The sequence below is a fragment of the Lucilia sericata genome, unplaced genomic scaffold, assembly GCF_015586225.1.
Source record: "Lucilia sericata isolate MDLA Ls3-8-SP2 unplaced genomic scaffold, ASM1558622v1 Contig001374F_arrow, whole genome shotgun sequence".
NCBI classification, from domain to species: Eukaryota; Metazoa; Arthropoda; class Insecta; order Diptera; family Calliphoridae; genus Lucilia; species Lucilia sericata.
Window position 1 is genome coordinate 61,458 of NW_023995316.1, and position 15,708 is coordinate 77,165.

The 15,708-nt window shown below is 31.0% G+C and overlaps 1 protein-coding gene across 2 annotated transcripts; it reads left to right on the plus strand.

Moving 5' to 3' along the window:
• The first annotated feature begins 3,916 nt into the window (after positions 1-3,916).
• LOC119611142 (G-protein coupled receptor 52) lies at positions 3,917-14,364 on the plus strand. 2 transcript variants are annotated; one of them, XM_037966622.1, is made up of 5 exons: positions 3,917-4,992; positions 8,096-8,141; positions 9,945-10,088; positions 10,490-10,748; positions 10,823-14,364. In XM_037966622.1, exons 1-5 carry the CDS (start codon positions 4,978-4,980, stop codon positions 11,397-11,399), a joined length of 1,041 nt encoding a protein of 346 aa, XP_037822550.1. In that variant the 5' UTR covers positions 3,917-4,977; the 3' UTR covers positions 11,400-14,364. The 2 variants fall into 2 exon arrangements, with proteins under 2 accessions (XP_037822550.1, XP_037822551.1); XM_037966623.1 differs by lacking the exon at positions 8,096-8,141.
• Positions 14,365-15,708: the final 1,344 nt, after the last annotated feature.

Below are 15,708 nucleotides of genomic sequence, written 5' to 3' on the forward strand. Positions count from 1 at the left end.
AGTTCTAGTTCAGTTCTAGTTCAGTTCTAGTTCAGTTCTAGTTCAGTTCTAGTTCAGTTCTAGTCAGTTCTAGTTCAGTTCTAGTCAGTTCTAGTCAGTTCTAGTTCAGTTCTAGTTCAGTTCTAGTTCAGTTCTAGTTCAGTTCTAGTCATTCTAGTTCAGTTCTAGTTCAGTTCTAGTTCAGTTCTAGTTCAGTTCTAGTTCAGTTCTAGTTCAGTTCTAGTTCAGTTCTAGTTCATTCTAGTTCAGTTCTAGTTCAGTTCTAGTTCAGTTCTAGTTCAGTTCTAGTTCATTCTAGTTCAGTTTAAGTTCAGTTCTAATTCAGTTCTAGTTCAGTTCTTTTTCAGTTCTAGGTCAGTTCTAGTTCAGTTCAGTTCCAGTCAGTCTAGTTCAGTTCTAGTTCAGATCTAGTTCAATTCTAGTTCAGTTCTAGTTCAGTTCTAGTTCAGTTCTAGTTCAGATCTAGTTCGTTCTAGTTCAGTTCTAGTTCAGTTCTAGTTCAGTTCTAGTTCAGTTCTAGTTCAGTTCTAGTTCAGTTCTAGTTCAGTTCTAGTTCAGTTCTAGTTCAGTTCTAGTTCAGTTCTAGTTCAGTTCTAGTTCAGTTCTCTTCAGTTCTAGCTCAGTTTCTAGTTCAGTTTTAGTCAGTTCTAGTTCAGTTCTATTTCAGTTCTAGTTCATTTCTAGTTCATTTCTAGTTCAGTTCTAGTTCAGTTCTAGGTCAGTTCTAGTTCAGTTCTAGTTCAGTTCTAGTTCATTTTAGTTCAGTTCTAGTTCAGTTCTAGATCAGTTCTAGTTCTAGTTCAGTTCTAGTTCAGTTCTAGTTCAGTTCTATCAGTTCTAGTTCAGTTCTAGCTCAGTTCTAGTTCAGTTCTAGTTTAGTTCTAGTTCAGTTCTAGTTCAGTTCTAGTTCAGTTCTAGTTCTGTTCTAGTTCAGTTCTAATTCAGTTCCAAAAATTTTAAAATTCGATGCATTCAAGTAGTAAACGGAATACGTTAACTCCCTTTAAAACAGCAGGGTTAATAGAAGTAGCAGACATGTACAGAAATAAATAATCCATAAACAAATACTGGGTGTTAACAATATTTAATATTTGCTGTAATGTAAACTTTACTTTTTTTAGTTACTACTTAAATAAATAAATAAATGACATAAATGTCATTTATTCAGCTAAATGACCTACTACTAACTGAGGCACTGAAGGAATGACTGATTGCAGGCGGAAAGGAATCAGCCAGAAAGAACTATTAAATACCATGAATTAATTAAATGCCCTTTTTACTAAAAACTGAAATCTTGATAAGAACAAGTAAAAGACCTTAAAGAAACTAAACTTAGAATTTGTGATTGCAGGAAAGTAGAGTAAGAAACTTAATAATCAAAAACTCATCAACTTGTTAAAGACGAAAAAATATTTTTATAAATATTTCACAGTTTTAATGAAATAAATTGGTGTTGGGCGGAAAACAAATTATACTTTATAAAGTACTGTAATGGTGGGTTGTGATAAATTCCGAGAAAACTAGAAATTGTTATGCTATGTTCACACGACAGCATAACTCCAAATTTATTATTATAAAATATTTTTATATAATTTGTTAAAAAATCATCACGATAAATGACAAATAAGTAATAAAAAGAGAAAATAATAATTTAATTAATTTTTTTTTGTATTTTATGTCATTATCAAATTTTATTGGCAAACGACCATCATCATCGTCATGTAATTAAAGCTCTAAATCAGAGGAGCGCAAGATTGCCATTACATAGCACGCGTGATAGGGTAAGAAAATTCTGCTGACGCTAAGTTGATACACATACACTATAGGTTTAATTCTTCTTCTTTTTATAATGAGCAATATCAGTGGGTTTGCTCTCAACTTGAAAAACAAAATCAAATCAGTTGCTGATCAGCACTTGTCGAAGCAAGGTCTGTACGCGACGTTTTTAAAATACACACAGAAATACAACAACAAAATTTTGAGAAAGCCGAATTAATGTAGGAGAACATGAGAGAACAGTTGATAGTTTTTTATATATACACTTTGATATACGGTGGCTGTCAAAATCCATAATAAATATTTGACAGTTAGCATATCCTTTATAGTTTATAGTCATTTTATTAGTATACTTTTATTTTGAATTGAATTCTGTTCTCTGCTGCTTTACCAACACAAATAAAACTATGGTAGTATGTGTTTGAGCAACACTGCTCTAAATACATATTTTTCCTCTTTTTTAGTTTCCCTTACACACAATTTGTTCTACAAAGTATTTTATGAAAATGATTTTAATATTCAGGTATCAGATTTTCTTTTTATTATGGGGTCTTATGTTTGACATAATATTTAATTAATTTGCAATAAAAACAACAACAACCCATAGTTAGAATTAATTCTCCATTTAGTTTTTACGCTTTGCAAACGGGGGCTAAGAAGAAAGGAGAAGGATAGGGTGGGTGGTTGTATTAAATAAAGATTTTTATTAACATTATAATTGCGTTTAACTACTCAGAAGTTTTGAAAATAGACTGCGTCTAGTCACACACATTCACACATGTACTTAGAGGATACTTAAGTTAAGGATAAGAAAATATTTTTAATAGAAAGTGAGAATTTAATATAAATATTAGGTTAAGGAAAGAGGTAAATATTTTTGTTTTTATAAAGTAAATTTATTCAGAAGGAATTTTTTTCAGTAAATTTTCTTTTGGAAAATTTCGAATACATTTTTTTTATATAGATAATATTCAATAAATTAAGTATTTATAGAAAGTGTTAAATTTTTCAGTTCTAGTTCAGTTCTAGTTCTAATTCAGTTCAGTTCTATTCTAGTTCTAATTCAGTTCTAGTTCAGTTCTAGTTCTAGTTCAGTTCAGTTCTAGTTCAGTTCTAGTTCAGTTCTAGTTCAGTTCTAGTTCAGTTCTAGTTCAGTTCTAGTAGTTCTAGTTCAGTTCTAGTTCAGTTCTAGTTCAGTTCTAGTTCAGTTCTAGTTCAGTTCTAGTTCAGTTCTAGTTCTAGTTCAGTTCTAGTTCAGTTCTAGTTCAGTTCTAGTTCTAGTTAGTTCAGTTCTAGTTCAGTTCTAGTTCAGTTCTAGTTCAGTTCTAGTTCAGTTCTAGTTCAGTTAGTTCAGTTCTAGTTCAGTTCTAGTCAGTTCTAGTTCAGTTCTAGTTCAGTTCTAGTTCAGTTCTAGTTCAGTTCTAGTTCAGTTCTAGTTCAGTTCTAGTTCAGTTCTAGTTCAGTTCTAGTTCAGTTCTTAGTATCAGTTCTAGTTCATTTCTAGTTCAGTTCTAGTTCAGTTCTAGTTCAGTTTCTAGTTCAGTTTCTAGTTCAGTTCTAGTTCAGTTCTAGTTCAGTTCTAGTTCAGTTCTAGTTCAGTTCTAGTCAGTTTAGTCAGTTCTAGTTCCGTTCTAGTCAGTTCTAGTTCAGTTCTTAGATCAGTTCTAGTCAGTTCTAGTTCAGTTCTAGTTCAGTTCTAGTTCAGTCTAGTCAGTTCTAGTTCAGTTTTAGTTCAGTTCTAGTTCAGTTCTAGTAGTTTTAGTTCAGTTCTAGTTCAGTTCTAGTTCAGTTCTAGTTCAGTTTTAGTTCAGTTCTAGTCAGTTCTAGTTCAGTTCTAGTTCAGTTTCTAGTTCAGTTCTAGTTCAGTTCTAGTTCAGTTCTAGTTCAGTTCTAGTTCAGTTCTAGTTCAGTCTAGTCTAGTTCAGTTCTAGTCAGTTCTAGTTCAGTTCTAGTTCAGTTCTAATTCAGTTCTAATTTAGTTCTAGTTTATTTCTAGTAGGTATTTGGGATAATTTTCGAAAACTGACTGAATTTTCGTAAAATTTTCTTCTTATAGAAAATTAAAAACCTTTTTAATTTCATTTAAATTACGTCTTTAATACTATAACAAGTTTTTCTATTTTTCTTTATTTTCAGATTTCTTACAGCTTCAAATGTATTAATATTTAATGATATTTAATATTCTAGAAATAAAAAAATATAACAATTAAATACATAAAACAACAAAGCTGTGTTAAAATTATAAAAGAAACTCTCTAATTAAACAAAAGTGCATATTTAAATATTTAACTCTTTTAAAACTTCAAGTAGATTTTTAATTAATCAATAAAATCTTCCATATTTAATTAAAATATTATAAAAATAAAACTTTACTTAATTGCAATTTAATAACCCTAAAAAAGTAGTGATATTAAATAAATTTTATTTAAATATTTAAAAAAGTGTTGTGAATTATTAAAATATAAAAATAATAAAAGAAAAATTTTTATTAAAAAGCGAGCTTTGACGCAAAACTGAAAAAGGTTTTGATTATTCAAAACAATTTTTATTATAAAAACAAAAAGTAATTTTTCCACGTAAACAGACAACTATATTTCAAGTTTTACCTTTGACCTTAAACTTAACAAATGTTTCATACATACAAACTTACATAAAGGAAGCGCCAACTTTTAACTAGACATGTAATTATTTCTCTAAGTATTTTTTTTGGCAAAAAATCAAAAAAAGAAAATAAATACGAACTACAATTAGAAGCCGATATATGAGAATTTTTTGCCTAAACAAACTGCAAATCACACCCAACCATTAGGCAGCGACCTTCGCGTGTTGCAGCAGTCAGTCCACCAAAGAGAAAGTAAAAACAAAATACGTTGAACAAAACTAAAAAAGGATTTTTCTTTCCAACACCTTAAGGACATATTGGTATACGAAAAATGCACTAAAACTCCAACAACAACACAAACAAAAATTACATATTTAAACAATATTGTTGCAACAACTTAAAGTTACCACATACTCGTGCATTTCCTTGTTGGAAGAACAATTTCTCTACATCTACGAAAGGATTTCAAACAACTCGATAGCAATTCCCGCTTAATTTTTTCTTTTTACTACACATTTTTTTTGTTGTTCCTTTGAATTGTTGTCTGCTGGCCGTTTTTGGCGTCCATATGAAACAACAATAAATTTTGCCAAAGCGTCATGACCGGATGTACGGTAAGTACTGGATTTTTTCTCTCTCATTCTATTGCGTCTAGTAACACTTTCATTTCATTATTGAAGACATGACATTTGTTTGGTAAACATTTTAAACAAATTGCTAAAACAGCTTTAAAGTTGTTAAATTGGCTAATTGTACAAGTGTTTGCGGACACGCCAAGAATATGTTTAAAAGCTACGTCTCAACACATCATCTGAGTTCGATATATAAATCAGCTTTTACAACACATAGTGAAATTCAGATTTTTAGATTCGCATTAATTCAAAATCAAACTTTAATTTATAAATTGAACTAGAACTGAACTAGAACTAAACTAGAACTGAACTAGAACTGAACTAGAACGGAACTAGAACTACACTAGAACTGAACTAGAGCTGAACTAGAACTGAACTAGAACTGAACTAGAACTGAACTAGAACTGAACTAGAACTGAACTAGAACTGAACTATAACTGAACTAGAACTGAACTAGAACTGAACTAGAACTGACTAGAACTGAACTAGAACTGAACTAGAACTGAACTAGAACTGAACTAGAACTGAACTAGAACTGAACTAGAACTGAACTAGAACTGAACTAGAACTGAACTAGAACTGAACTAGAACTGAACTAGAACTGAACTAGAACTGACTAGAACTGAACTAGAACTGAACTAGAACTGAACTAGAACTGAACTAGAACTGAACTAGAACTGAACTAGAACTGAACTAGAACTGAACTAGAACTGAACTAGAACTGAACTAGAACTGAACTAGAACTGAACTAGAACTGAACTAGAACTGAACTAGAACTTAACTAGAACTGAACTGATACTGAACTAGAACTGAACTAGAACTGAACTAGAACTGAACTAGAACTGAACTAGAACTGAACTAGAACTGAACTAGAACTGAACTAGAACTGAACTAGAACTGAACTAGAACTGAACTAGAACTGAACTAGAACTGAACTAGAACTGAACTAGAACTGAACGAACTGAACTAGAACTGAACTAGAACTGAACTAGAACTGAACTAGAACTGAACTAGAACTGAACTAGAACTGAACTAGAACTGAACTAGAACTGAACTAGAACTGAACTAGAACTGAACTAGAACTGAACTAGAACTGAACTAGAACTGAACTAGAACTGAAACTAGAACTGAACTAGAACTGAACTAGAACTGAACTGAACTAGACTGACTAAGAACTGAAACTTAGAACTGAACTAGAACTGAACCTAGAACTGAACTAGAACGAACTAACTGAACTAAACTGAACTAGAACTGAAACTAAACTGCACTATAACTGAACTAGGAACTGAACTAGAACTGAACTAGAACTAGAACTAGAACTGAACTAGAACTGAACTAGAACTAGAATGACTAGAACTGAACTAGAACTGAACTAGAAACTGAACTAGAACTGAACTAGAACTGAACTAGAACTGAACTAGAACTGAACTAGAACTGAACTAGAACCTGAACTAGAACATGAACTAGAACTGAACTAGAACTGAACTAAGAACTGAACTAGAACTGAACTAGAACTGAACTAGAAATGATTAGAACTGAACTAGAACTGAACTAGAACTGAACTGAACTGAACTAGAACTGAACTAGAACTGAACTAGAACTGAACTAGAACTGAACTAGACTGACTAGAACTGACTAGAACTGAACTAGACTGAACTAGAACTGAACTAGAACTGAACTAGAACTGAACTAGACTGACTAGAATTAATAGAACTGAAAGAACTGAACTAGAACGAGACTGAACTAGAACTGAACTAGAACTGAACTAGAACTGAACTAGAACTGAACTAGAACTGAACTAGAACTGAACTAGAACTGAACGAACTGAGAGAACTGAACTAGAACTGAACTAGAACTGAATTAGAACTGAACTAGAACTGAAACTAGAACTGAACTAGAACTGAACTAGAACTGAACTAGAACTGAACTAGAACTGAACTAGAACTGAACTAGAACTGAACTAGAACTGAACTAGAACTGAACTAGAACTGAACTAGAACTGAACTAGAACTGAACTAGAACTGAACTAGAACTGAACTAGAACTGAACTAGAACTGAACTAAACTGAACTAGAACTGAACTAGAAGTGAACTAGAAGTGAACTAGAACTGAACTAGAACTGAACTAGAACTGAACTAGAACTGAACTAGAACTGAACTAGAACTGAACTAGAACTGAACTAGAAATGAATAAGAACTAAACTAGAACTGAAATTTTCTATAAAAACAAATTGTGAAAAATATCTCTAAAGAGAGGGTTATCGATTTGTCATTCTCTGCCGCGGCAATAGTTCCCGATATACCTAAATTTAAATTTTCTAAACCACTGAGAGTCGTTTATTGCCCTAGATACAGAACTTATTGAAAGCATTCCTTAAAAAGACATTTTATCGAAACTAACAACTTTCTTCGAGAGTAAAAATAGAAAAACATTTTTACCACCATGTAAAGGTTGTTGGGCAAATCCTCACTTGTAGTTATGTATGTATGTATGTCTGTATGTACTTGCATTCTTCATTGAAGTATATTTTAAATTAAAAGAAATAAAAGCCAATGCAAAAAAACATCCTGCATGCTTGTTTGGTATTTTATGTGAAAATTTATGCATTTCGTAGCATTTGGTATTTAACTATTTCCTGTATTAAGGACTCACAGTTATATTCTACATTTCTTTCATATATTTAGTCTGCCTTTAAAAGGTGGGTGTTATAGCCAACTAAAGTAACACATGTAACTGTCTGTTATAATACGGCTAGAATGAATACATTATATTGCCAAGTTTGTTTAGTTGATTGGTTTATTGAAATTTTTTGTAAAAATTTATTATCAAGTATGAATATGGGCTGTCTTAAGGTAAAGGTTATTTTGTTAGTTGTAGCCGCGTCAATATGAAATTTGAAATTGAACTTCATAAAAAAAAAACAAGGAAAATTATTTAAGAATCATTGTTGTTGCTAAAATTATTTCATAAGGTTTGTTATGAATTCAATCGAATAATAAATTGAAATCCTTAGTTTTATTAGTGCTTTGTAATCAAGGATTATCTGATATTAAGTCTAATTTCTATTTTATTTCGATATTCTTAGCATTATCTAACAGAGTTCGACATGATGGAAATAAGCAGGAGTAGAGGTGGGTGGTATTTTCTATGTAATTTTTGAAAACGTCGCATTGATTCTATATAGATTATCGCCCAAACTTCAGAACTATTTGCAATCAATAATAGTGGAACCTTCTTGACTTAGATTATCTTCAGTTGATTTAGATTGCGTTATAATCGATTATGATCAAAGGCCTTATAGGCTTATTGTAATACCGTATAATAGATTCTCTCCAGAATACGAGTTTTGCAGTCCCCAAAAGAAGTTGAAAAAACATTTGGTGGTTTTAAATCTTTTACTTCCTCAATCCAGGCGATTCGCTTGGTTCCCCTTTAAAGCAACCTAGACTAGACTAAGACTATAGACTAGACTATAGACTAGACTATAGACTAGAATATAGACTAGAATATAGACTAGACTATAGACTAGACTGTAGACTAGACTATAGACTAGACTATAGACTAGACTATAGACTAGACTATAGACTAGACTAGACTATAGACTAGACTATAGACTAGACTATAGAACTAGACTATAGACTAGACTATAGACTAGACTATAGACTAGACTATAGACTAGACATAGACTATATACTAGACTAGAGACTATAGCTAGACTAGACTATACGACTAGACTAGACTATAGACTAGACTAGACTATAGACTAGACTAGACTATGACTAGACTAGACTATAGACTAGACTATAGACTAGACTAGACTATAGACTAGACTATAGACTAGACTATAGACTAGACTAGACTAGACTATAGACTAGACTAACTAGACTAGACTATAACGACTAGACTATAGACTAGACTAGAACTAGACTATAGACTAGACTATAGACTAGACTATAGACTAGACTAGACTATAGACTAGACTATAGACTAGACTATAGACTAGACTATAGACTAGACTATAGACTAGACTATAGACTAGACTATAGACTAGACTATACTGACTAGACTACTTAGACTAGACTATAGACTAGACTATAGACTAGACTATAGACTAGACTATAGACTAGACTATAGACTAGACTATAGACTAGACTATAGACTAGACTATAGACTAGACTATAGCTAGACTATAGACTAGACTATAGACTACTATAGACTAGACTATAGACTAGACTATAGACTAGACTATAGACTAGACTATAGACTATAGACTTAGACTATAGACTAGACTATAGACTAGACTATAGACTAGACTATAGACTAGACTATAGACTAGACTATAGACTAGACTATAGACTAGACTATAGACTAGACTATAGACTAGACTATAGACTAGACTATAGACTAGACTATAGACTAGACTATAGACTAGACTATAGACTAGACTATAGACTAGACTATAGACTAGACTATAGACTAGACTATAGACTAGACTATAGACTAGACTATAGACTAGACTATAGACTAGACTATAGACTAGACTATAGACTAGACTATAGACTAGACTATAGACTAGACTATAGACTAGACTAATAGACTAGACTAGACTATAGACTAGACTATAGACTAGACTATAGACTAGACTATAGACTAGACTATAGACTAGACTATAGACTAGAATATAGACTAGACTATGAACTGAGTCTTAGTGTAATAGTTATCAAACGAATACTCGGATTAAAAGAAGTAAAGGAACTTAAAACTTAGACTAGACTATGAACTGAGTCTTAGTGTAATAGTTATCAAACAAATACTCCGATTAAAAGAAGTAAAGGAACTTAAAATAGTTGATTTTCTCTCATATATGTCAGCATATAAATAGATCCCATGAATATAATTTCTCTTAACCAATTTCTATCTCAAACTATTTACAGATATTACAAAAATGCAGGAAATGAATTACCTGCAAGATAATTCCAAAGTGGAGGCACTTACCAAAGCTGTTCTCATCTCCATATTAGGTGTAGCTATTGTACTCTCAAATCTTCTAATAATCGCCACATATGCCAATTTCAAAGGTAAGTCAACTCAAAACCGAAATAAAAATAATAAATTATTTGAAAACGATAAATACGTAAAAAACAACAACAAGTTGTAATTGTAATCTATATAATGGTTCAAAACAAATGAGTGAAAATAGAACTGTTAAAAACTAGCAGAGGAACAAGGTAAATGCGTAGTAGTTTTTTTCTTTACTAAACAAAAAATACAATTTATCAAAAAATAAAAATTTTTAAAGAAAACAACAGCTTTTTTATAAAACACTTTCATATTAAAATATCAAACAAAATGCTTTGTAGTTGAAACAGGGAAATGAATGCTTGTTATTTTTTTAAGTTAAAATTTTTGTTTAAACTGACAAAGTCTGATACTAATTGTGTATTTTATGTTTAAAACAAAACTATACTTTCGGCTCTAGGTCCCACAGAAGTTATCAACTATTATTTGTTATCATTAGCGGTAGCCGATTTACTTTGTGGTCTTTTGGTGGTACCCTTTTCCGTATATCCAGCTTTAACAGGAGAATGGTTGCACGAGGAATTGCTGTGCCGTTTTACTGGTTATTTAGAGGTAACTCTGTGGGCGGTATCAGTGTATACGTTTATGTGGATATCGGTTGATCGTTATTTGGCGGTACGTAAGCCTTTGCGCTACGAAACGGTACAAACGAAAACAAGGTAAGTTTAACACTTAAATAAATCGATCATACATTTAGCTTGCTCACTCTCTCTCTCTCTTTTTCTTCTGCTAGATGTCAATGTTGGATGGCATTTACCTGGATCTCAGCAGCCCTACTCTGCAGTCCACCTATACTCGGTTATACGGCACCGATTAAGAATCATGTAGCGCACATTTGTATGCTCGATTGGGGCAATATGGCGGCGTATAGTATAACGTTAGCAATATTAGTTTTAGGTCCTAGTGTTATATCGATTGTTCATAATTATACATACATTTTCATTATGATGCGTAAAATTAAATCGGGTGAACCGATCCATGATAAAGAGTATGCTACTGCATTAGCTGAAAATTTATCGAATCCAAGTCATATGATGTCATTCGCATTAGTGTTTGCATTCTGGATGTCATGGTTACCATGGATTTCGTTACGTCTGTACGAACTGGTAACCGGTGATGTTATACAAAGTACTCTCATTAATTTTGGCGTAGTTTGGATTGGTGTTTTAAACTCATTTTGGAAAATAATCATAATGACGACAATGTCACCACAATTTCGTATCGCACTCAGAGTATTTTGCTTAACAATATGCTGTAAGACTAAGGGCCGTTTGCAAGCCGAACTAATCGGGTTAGACCCAGATGACTAGAGTCGTTAGATTTTCTTATTGGCTTGAATTGTAATTGAAAAAGACATTGATATTGATTTAATTCTCAACATTCTTGTTCTTCATCTTCAAAAACACATACAAGAGAATAAAAGCTAAAAGAGAAAACAAATCACTCAAAAAACCCCAAATTTGGAAGAAAAAAAAACAAGAAATTTTAGGCATTAAAATGATTGAAAACACCTTACACTTTTAACACCATCCTCACATATAAACACTTCAAAACACTCTCCCATAAACACACACATACACACATTTAAAAATATTCCATATAAATTTTATAAAATATTTTATTAATAAAATATAATTATTATATTATGAACTAAAGCTAATTGGTTGTAATTTAAAAAAAAAAATCTATTTATTAAGTAGTTTTTAAGCCAGAAAAAAAAACCCCTAAACGCCATTTTGTCTTTAAAGTCTTAAGGCGTGTACTATAATTAAGTCTTAGTTCTTAAGCCTTCAATTATGTAAAATTTCATTCCAATTTAAGTAAAACAGACAAAACGTATTTTTGATAAGTAGTTTTAAAACAAATTTTAAGAGCTTAAATTGTGGTTAAAAACTTTGTTTAGAATTCCAAAAAAAAAAGTGAAAAAATAATTATTGTTGATTTTCAAATTGAAATTGTTAAAACAAAACGAAATTAATATTTAAACGGGGAAGTGTAGTTGTTTGCATTACACTCAAAAATTATAGAGAAATTGCATTTAAAAATTATATATTAATAATGTTTTTTTTAGTTATTGAATAATTCTTAAGCTTTTTTGGTTTGTTAGTTGTATGTATGCTAAGTGGAACGAAATGGAATGAAACAGACAGTAAAATTAATGAAATTAAACATTTAAAGCTAGTTTTTTTTACATCAGCATCACATCTTGAAAAGTAGTTTTTGACTTCACGATTAAAAGGTATTTTGTTTACTAGTTTAAACGGCCAAGCTAAAACTTCACTTACCCCACTTCACTTACTTAATATAGAAGCAAAGAGGAAGTACTTACTCTTTGGGTGAATAACGGATTACAAATGTGCTAAACCGACTTTAACGGACTTAAACTGTTTTCTGTTTTTTTAAAGCGCCACTGACAAGTCTATTTTATAGTGCTATCAAAAAATCTTTCGAAGACAACTATTTAGGGTTCGAATCATTAATATCTTGATTGGTAGACAAACGCTCTAGACAATTGGTTACAAATCCTATTCAACAAAATTAAATAATGTAATTGATAACAACCTTCTACTACCAAGTAATATATGAAATAACTACTACTTTATGAACATTACTTACACCGTAAGCAGACAAGGTTTGCTCGATTCGGATTCGAACCATTAACTTCTTATTTGTTAGACAAACGCTCTAAACAGTTGGATACAAATCCTATTGAAGAAACTTAAACGATGTTATTGATAACAATCTTCTACTAACAAGTAATATATGAAATAAATTCAACTTAATGAACATTACTTACACGGTAAGCTGTCAAGTAATATAGAAGTCTATTCGCTTACAAGATTCGGATTTGATCCATTAACTTTGTAATTATTAGACACACGCTCTAGACATCATATTCCATAAAATTAAACTGAATGACCTTCTATTACCAAGTAATGTATGAAATAACTACTGCTTTATGAACAATATCAAATCAAAATAATATTTTTAATTTAGAATATTGAAAAACGATTCGCTTTTAAATAGGACTTCCATCTTGAGATCCTAAATAAAAGGCTAAAAATTACTTTTAAACCATTTGGATGTCAAAGGTCACAAAATGTTATATTTAGCGTTTATCTAGCATCGTTTTACTGGTCAATAAACACATAGACTGGTCCATAGACTAGTTAATAGACATAGACAACAGGCTACTCAAATAGTATAGACTAGTCTGTAGACTAGGCCATATATTAGTTTATAGACTAGACTATAGATTAGTCTATATGCTAGACAATAGATTAGTCTTTAGACTAGATCATAGACGAGTCTATAGATTAAACATTTTGGAGGTCAAAGGTCACTAAATTCTATATAGTCATTTTACTAGTCAATAAACAAGTCCATTTAATTATAGAACTGGTCCATAACTGTCAATAAACTACACAGTTTCATATCTATAGACTAGATTAGTCTATAAGCCAGACAATAGACTAATCAAAATAGAATAGAACAGAATAGACTAGTCTGTAGACTAGACCATAGTCTAAACCATAGGATAGTTTATAGACTAGACTATAGATTAATCTATATACTAGACAATAGCTTAGTCTTTATACTAATCTGTAGACTAGACAATAGACGATTCTATAGATTAAACATTTTGAAGGTCAAAGGTTACGAAAATCTATATTTAGCGCTTATCTAGAATAGATTAGTCATTTTACTATTTAATAAACAAATCCATTTAGTTATTAAACTGGTTCATAACGAATCAATAGACTATACAGTCCATTTTGTCTGTATGCACTATGTAGAGTGTTCTATAACCTAGACAATATACTCTCAATAGAATAGACTAGTATGTAGACTAGTCCATAGACTAGACCATATATTAGTTTATAAACTCGACCATAGTCTATAGATTAAACAATTTGCAGGTTAAAGGTCACTAGTCAATAGACTAGGCAGTCCATTTTGTCTCTATGGACTATACAATAAACTACCCAATAGAATAGACTAGTCTACAGATTACTACATCACAGATTAGTTTATTGACTAGACTATAGATTAGTCTATATACTAGACAATAGATTAGTCTGTGGACAAATCTGTAGACAAGACCATTGACTAGTCCTTACATTAGACAATAGACTACTGTATAGACTAGACAACAGACAACAGAGTCTATAGATTAGACGTTAGAGTAGTATACTAGTCCAAAAACTAAATTATAAAATAGTCTGTAAACTAGAAAATATACAAATCCAAAGTATAGAAATATAGAGTAGTCGGTACAAAGAATAATTCATAGACTAGTCACTAGAGTATTCCCTAGACAAGTTATGAGACTAGACTATAGAAAAGTCGCTAGACTAGTTCAAGCGATCGGATTTAAATGAAAAGTAATTTTAACAAAGTACTCTCCCTGATAAAAGTTAGTCCTGCTTGTCTGGTTCTAATCCTTTTCTGATTTCTTAAAAATATCAGAGAATATTAACAAGAATTGTATTTTTTCTTTTCTGAAGTTTAGAAGTTCAGCTACCAACTGAACTTTGTGTCAGAAGTTTTAATTTTTAACCACTAAGACCAATTTATACTTTTCTAAATGATTAAGCTATGTTTAGGTGGCAGGTTTTTGAGATATCGTGACTTGAAGATTAAAAAAAACAGTTTTTGGTCTTATTTGAGACTGTATAACAGCTAGAAGATACCTTTGTTTGAGTTTGAGATAAAGGCTTAACCTCTGATCTAATTAAATTTAATCTAGGTTAAGATAACTCGAAGAAGTGAAAAGATACCAAAAAGGTTAAATCTTTATTTTAAAAGTCGCCAGTTTAGACTTCATAAATAAAGGTGTCTTCGCGCTTTTATAACATCTCAAATGTGGCTGATATTGTTTCATAAAGATTTTGGTCATATTTGAGACTTTAGAACTGCCCGAAGATACTTTGTTTTGGAAAATCTTGTACGTCATCCGAAAGTCCAACCAACCGAATTTGAAATAAAGGTTTAACCTTTATAAGTTCTTTATTCTTCGACATATCTTAACAATATTGAATATTTTAGAAATCGTTGTTGTAAACTTTAGGTTACGATATCTCGAAGAAGTAAAAAGTGGGCAGATTGGACTTTCAGTTGATATAACAATCTTTAAAAATAAAGTTTTCTTCGCGAATGTGGCCAAAAACGGTATTTTCTTCAAACTTTAGGACATGATATCTATATTACTTATGTATATTGAAAGATTCAGATTCTTAATTTGGATTCAACACACCTTAATTCTTTAGAAAAATATACCTCGTCCATTTTTCATATTTTGTTGGCCAGTGTTATTAGTGATTTTAAAAGAATAATTCCGTTTATAAAAAGCTCTTACTTTTAGTGAAATGCAAAAAAAATGTGTGTCAATTCCATTTTGTTCCACAGATTATATTAATTGCAAGAAAATTAAAATTCCCCTCCCAAAAGAAAAGAAAAACTTAGAATGCTTAAGGAAAAAAAAAAAGAAAAGTAGTTAAAAGTAAGAAAAATAAATTGTTGCCAAAAAAATTAAAAAAAAATAAAACACTTTTTTAATTAAATAAAAAATAAATATTAAACATTTTCACAACACTTTCTAAACAATAAAATATTAAA

Excerpts from the sequence above, each read along its gene's own strand:
- LOC119611142 (XM_037966622.1), top strand. Across the intron at positions 8,142-9,944 it reads GGAAATAAGCAGGAGTAGAG|ATATTACAAAAATGCAGGAA; the intron begins GTGGGTGGTATT and ends AACTATTTACAG. Across the intron at positions 10,089-10,489 it reads CACATATGCCAATTTCAAAG|GTCCCACAGAAGTTATCAAC; the intron begins GTAAGTCAACTC and ends TTTCGGCTCTAG.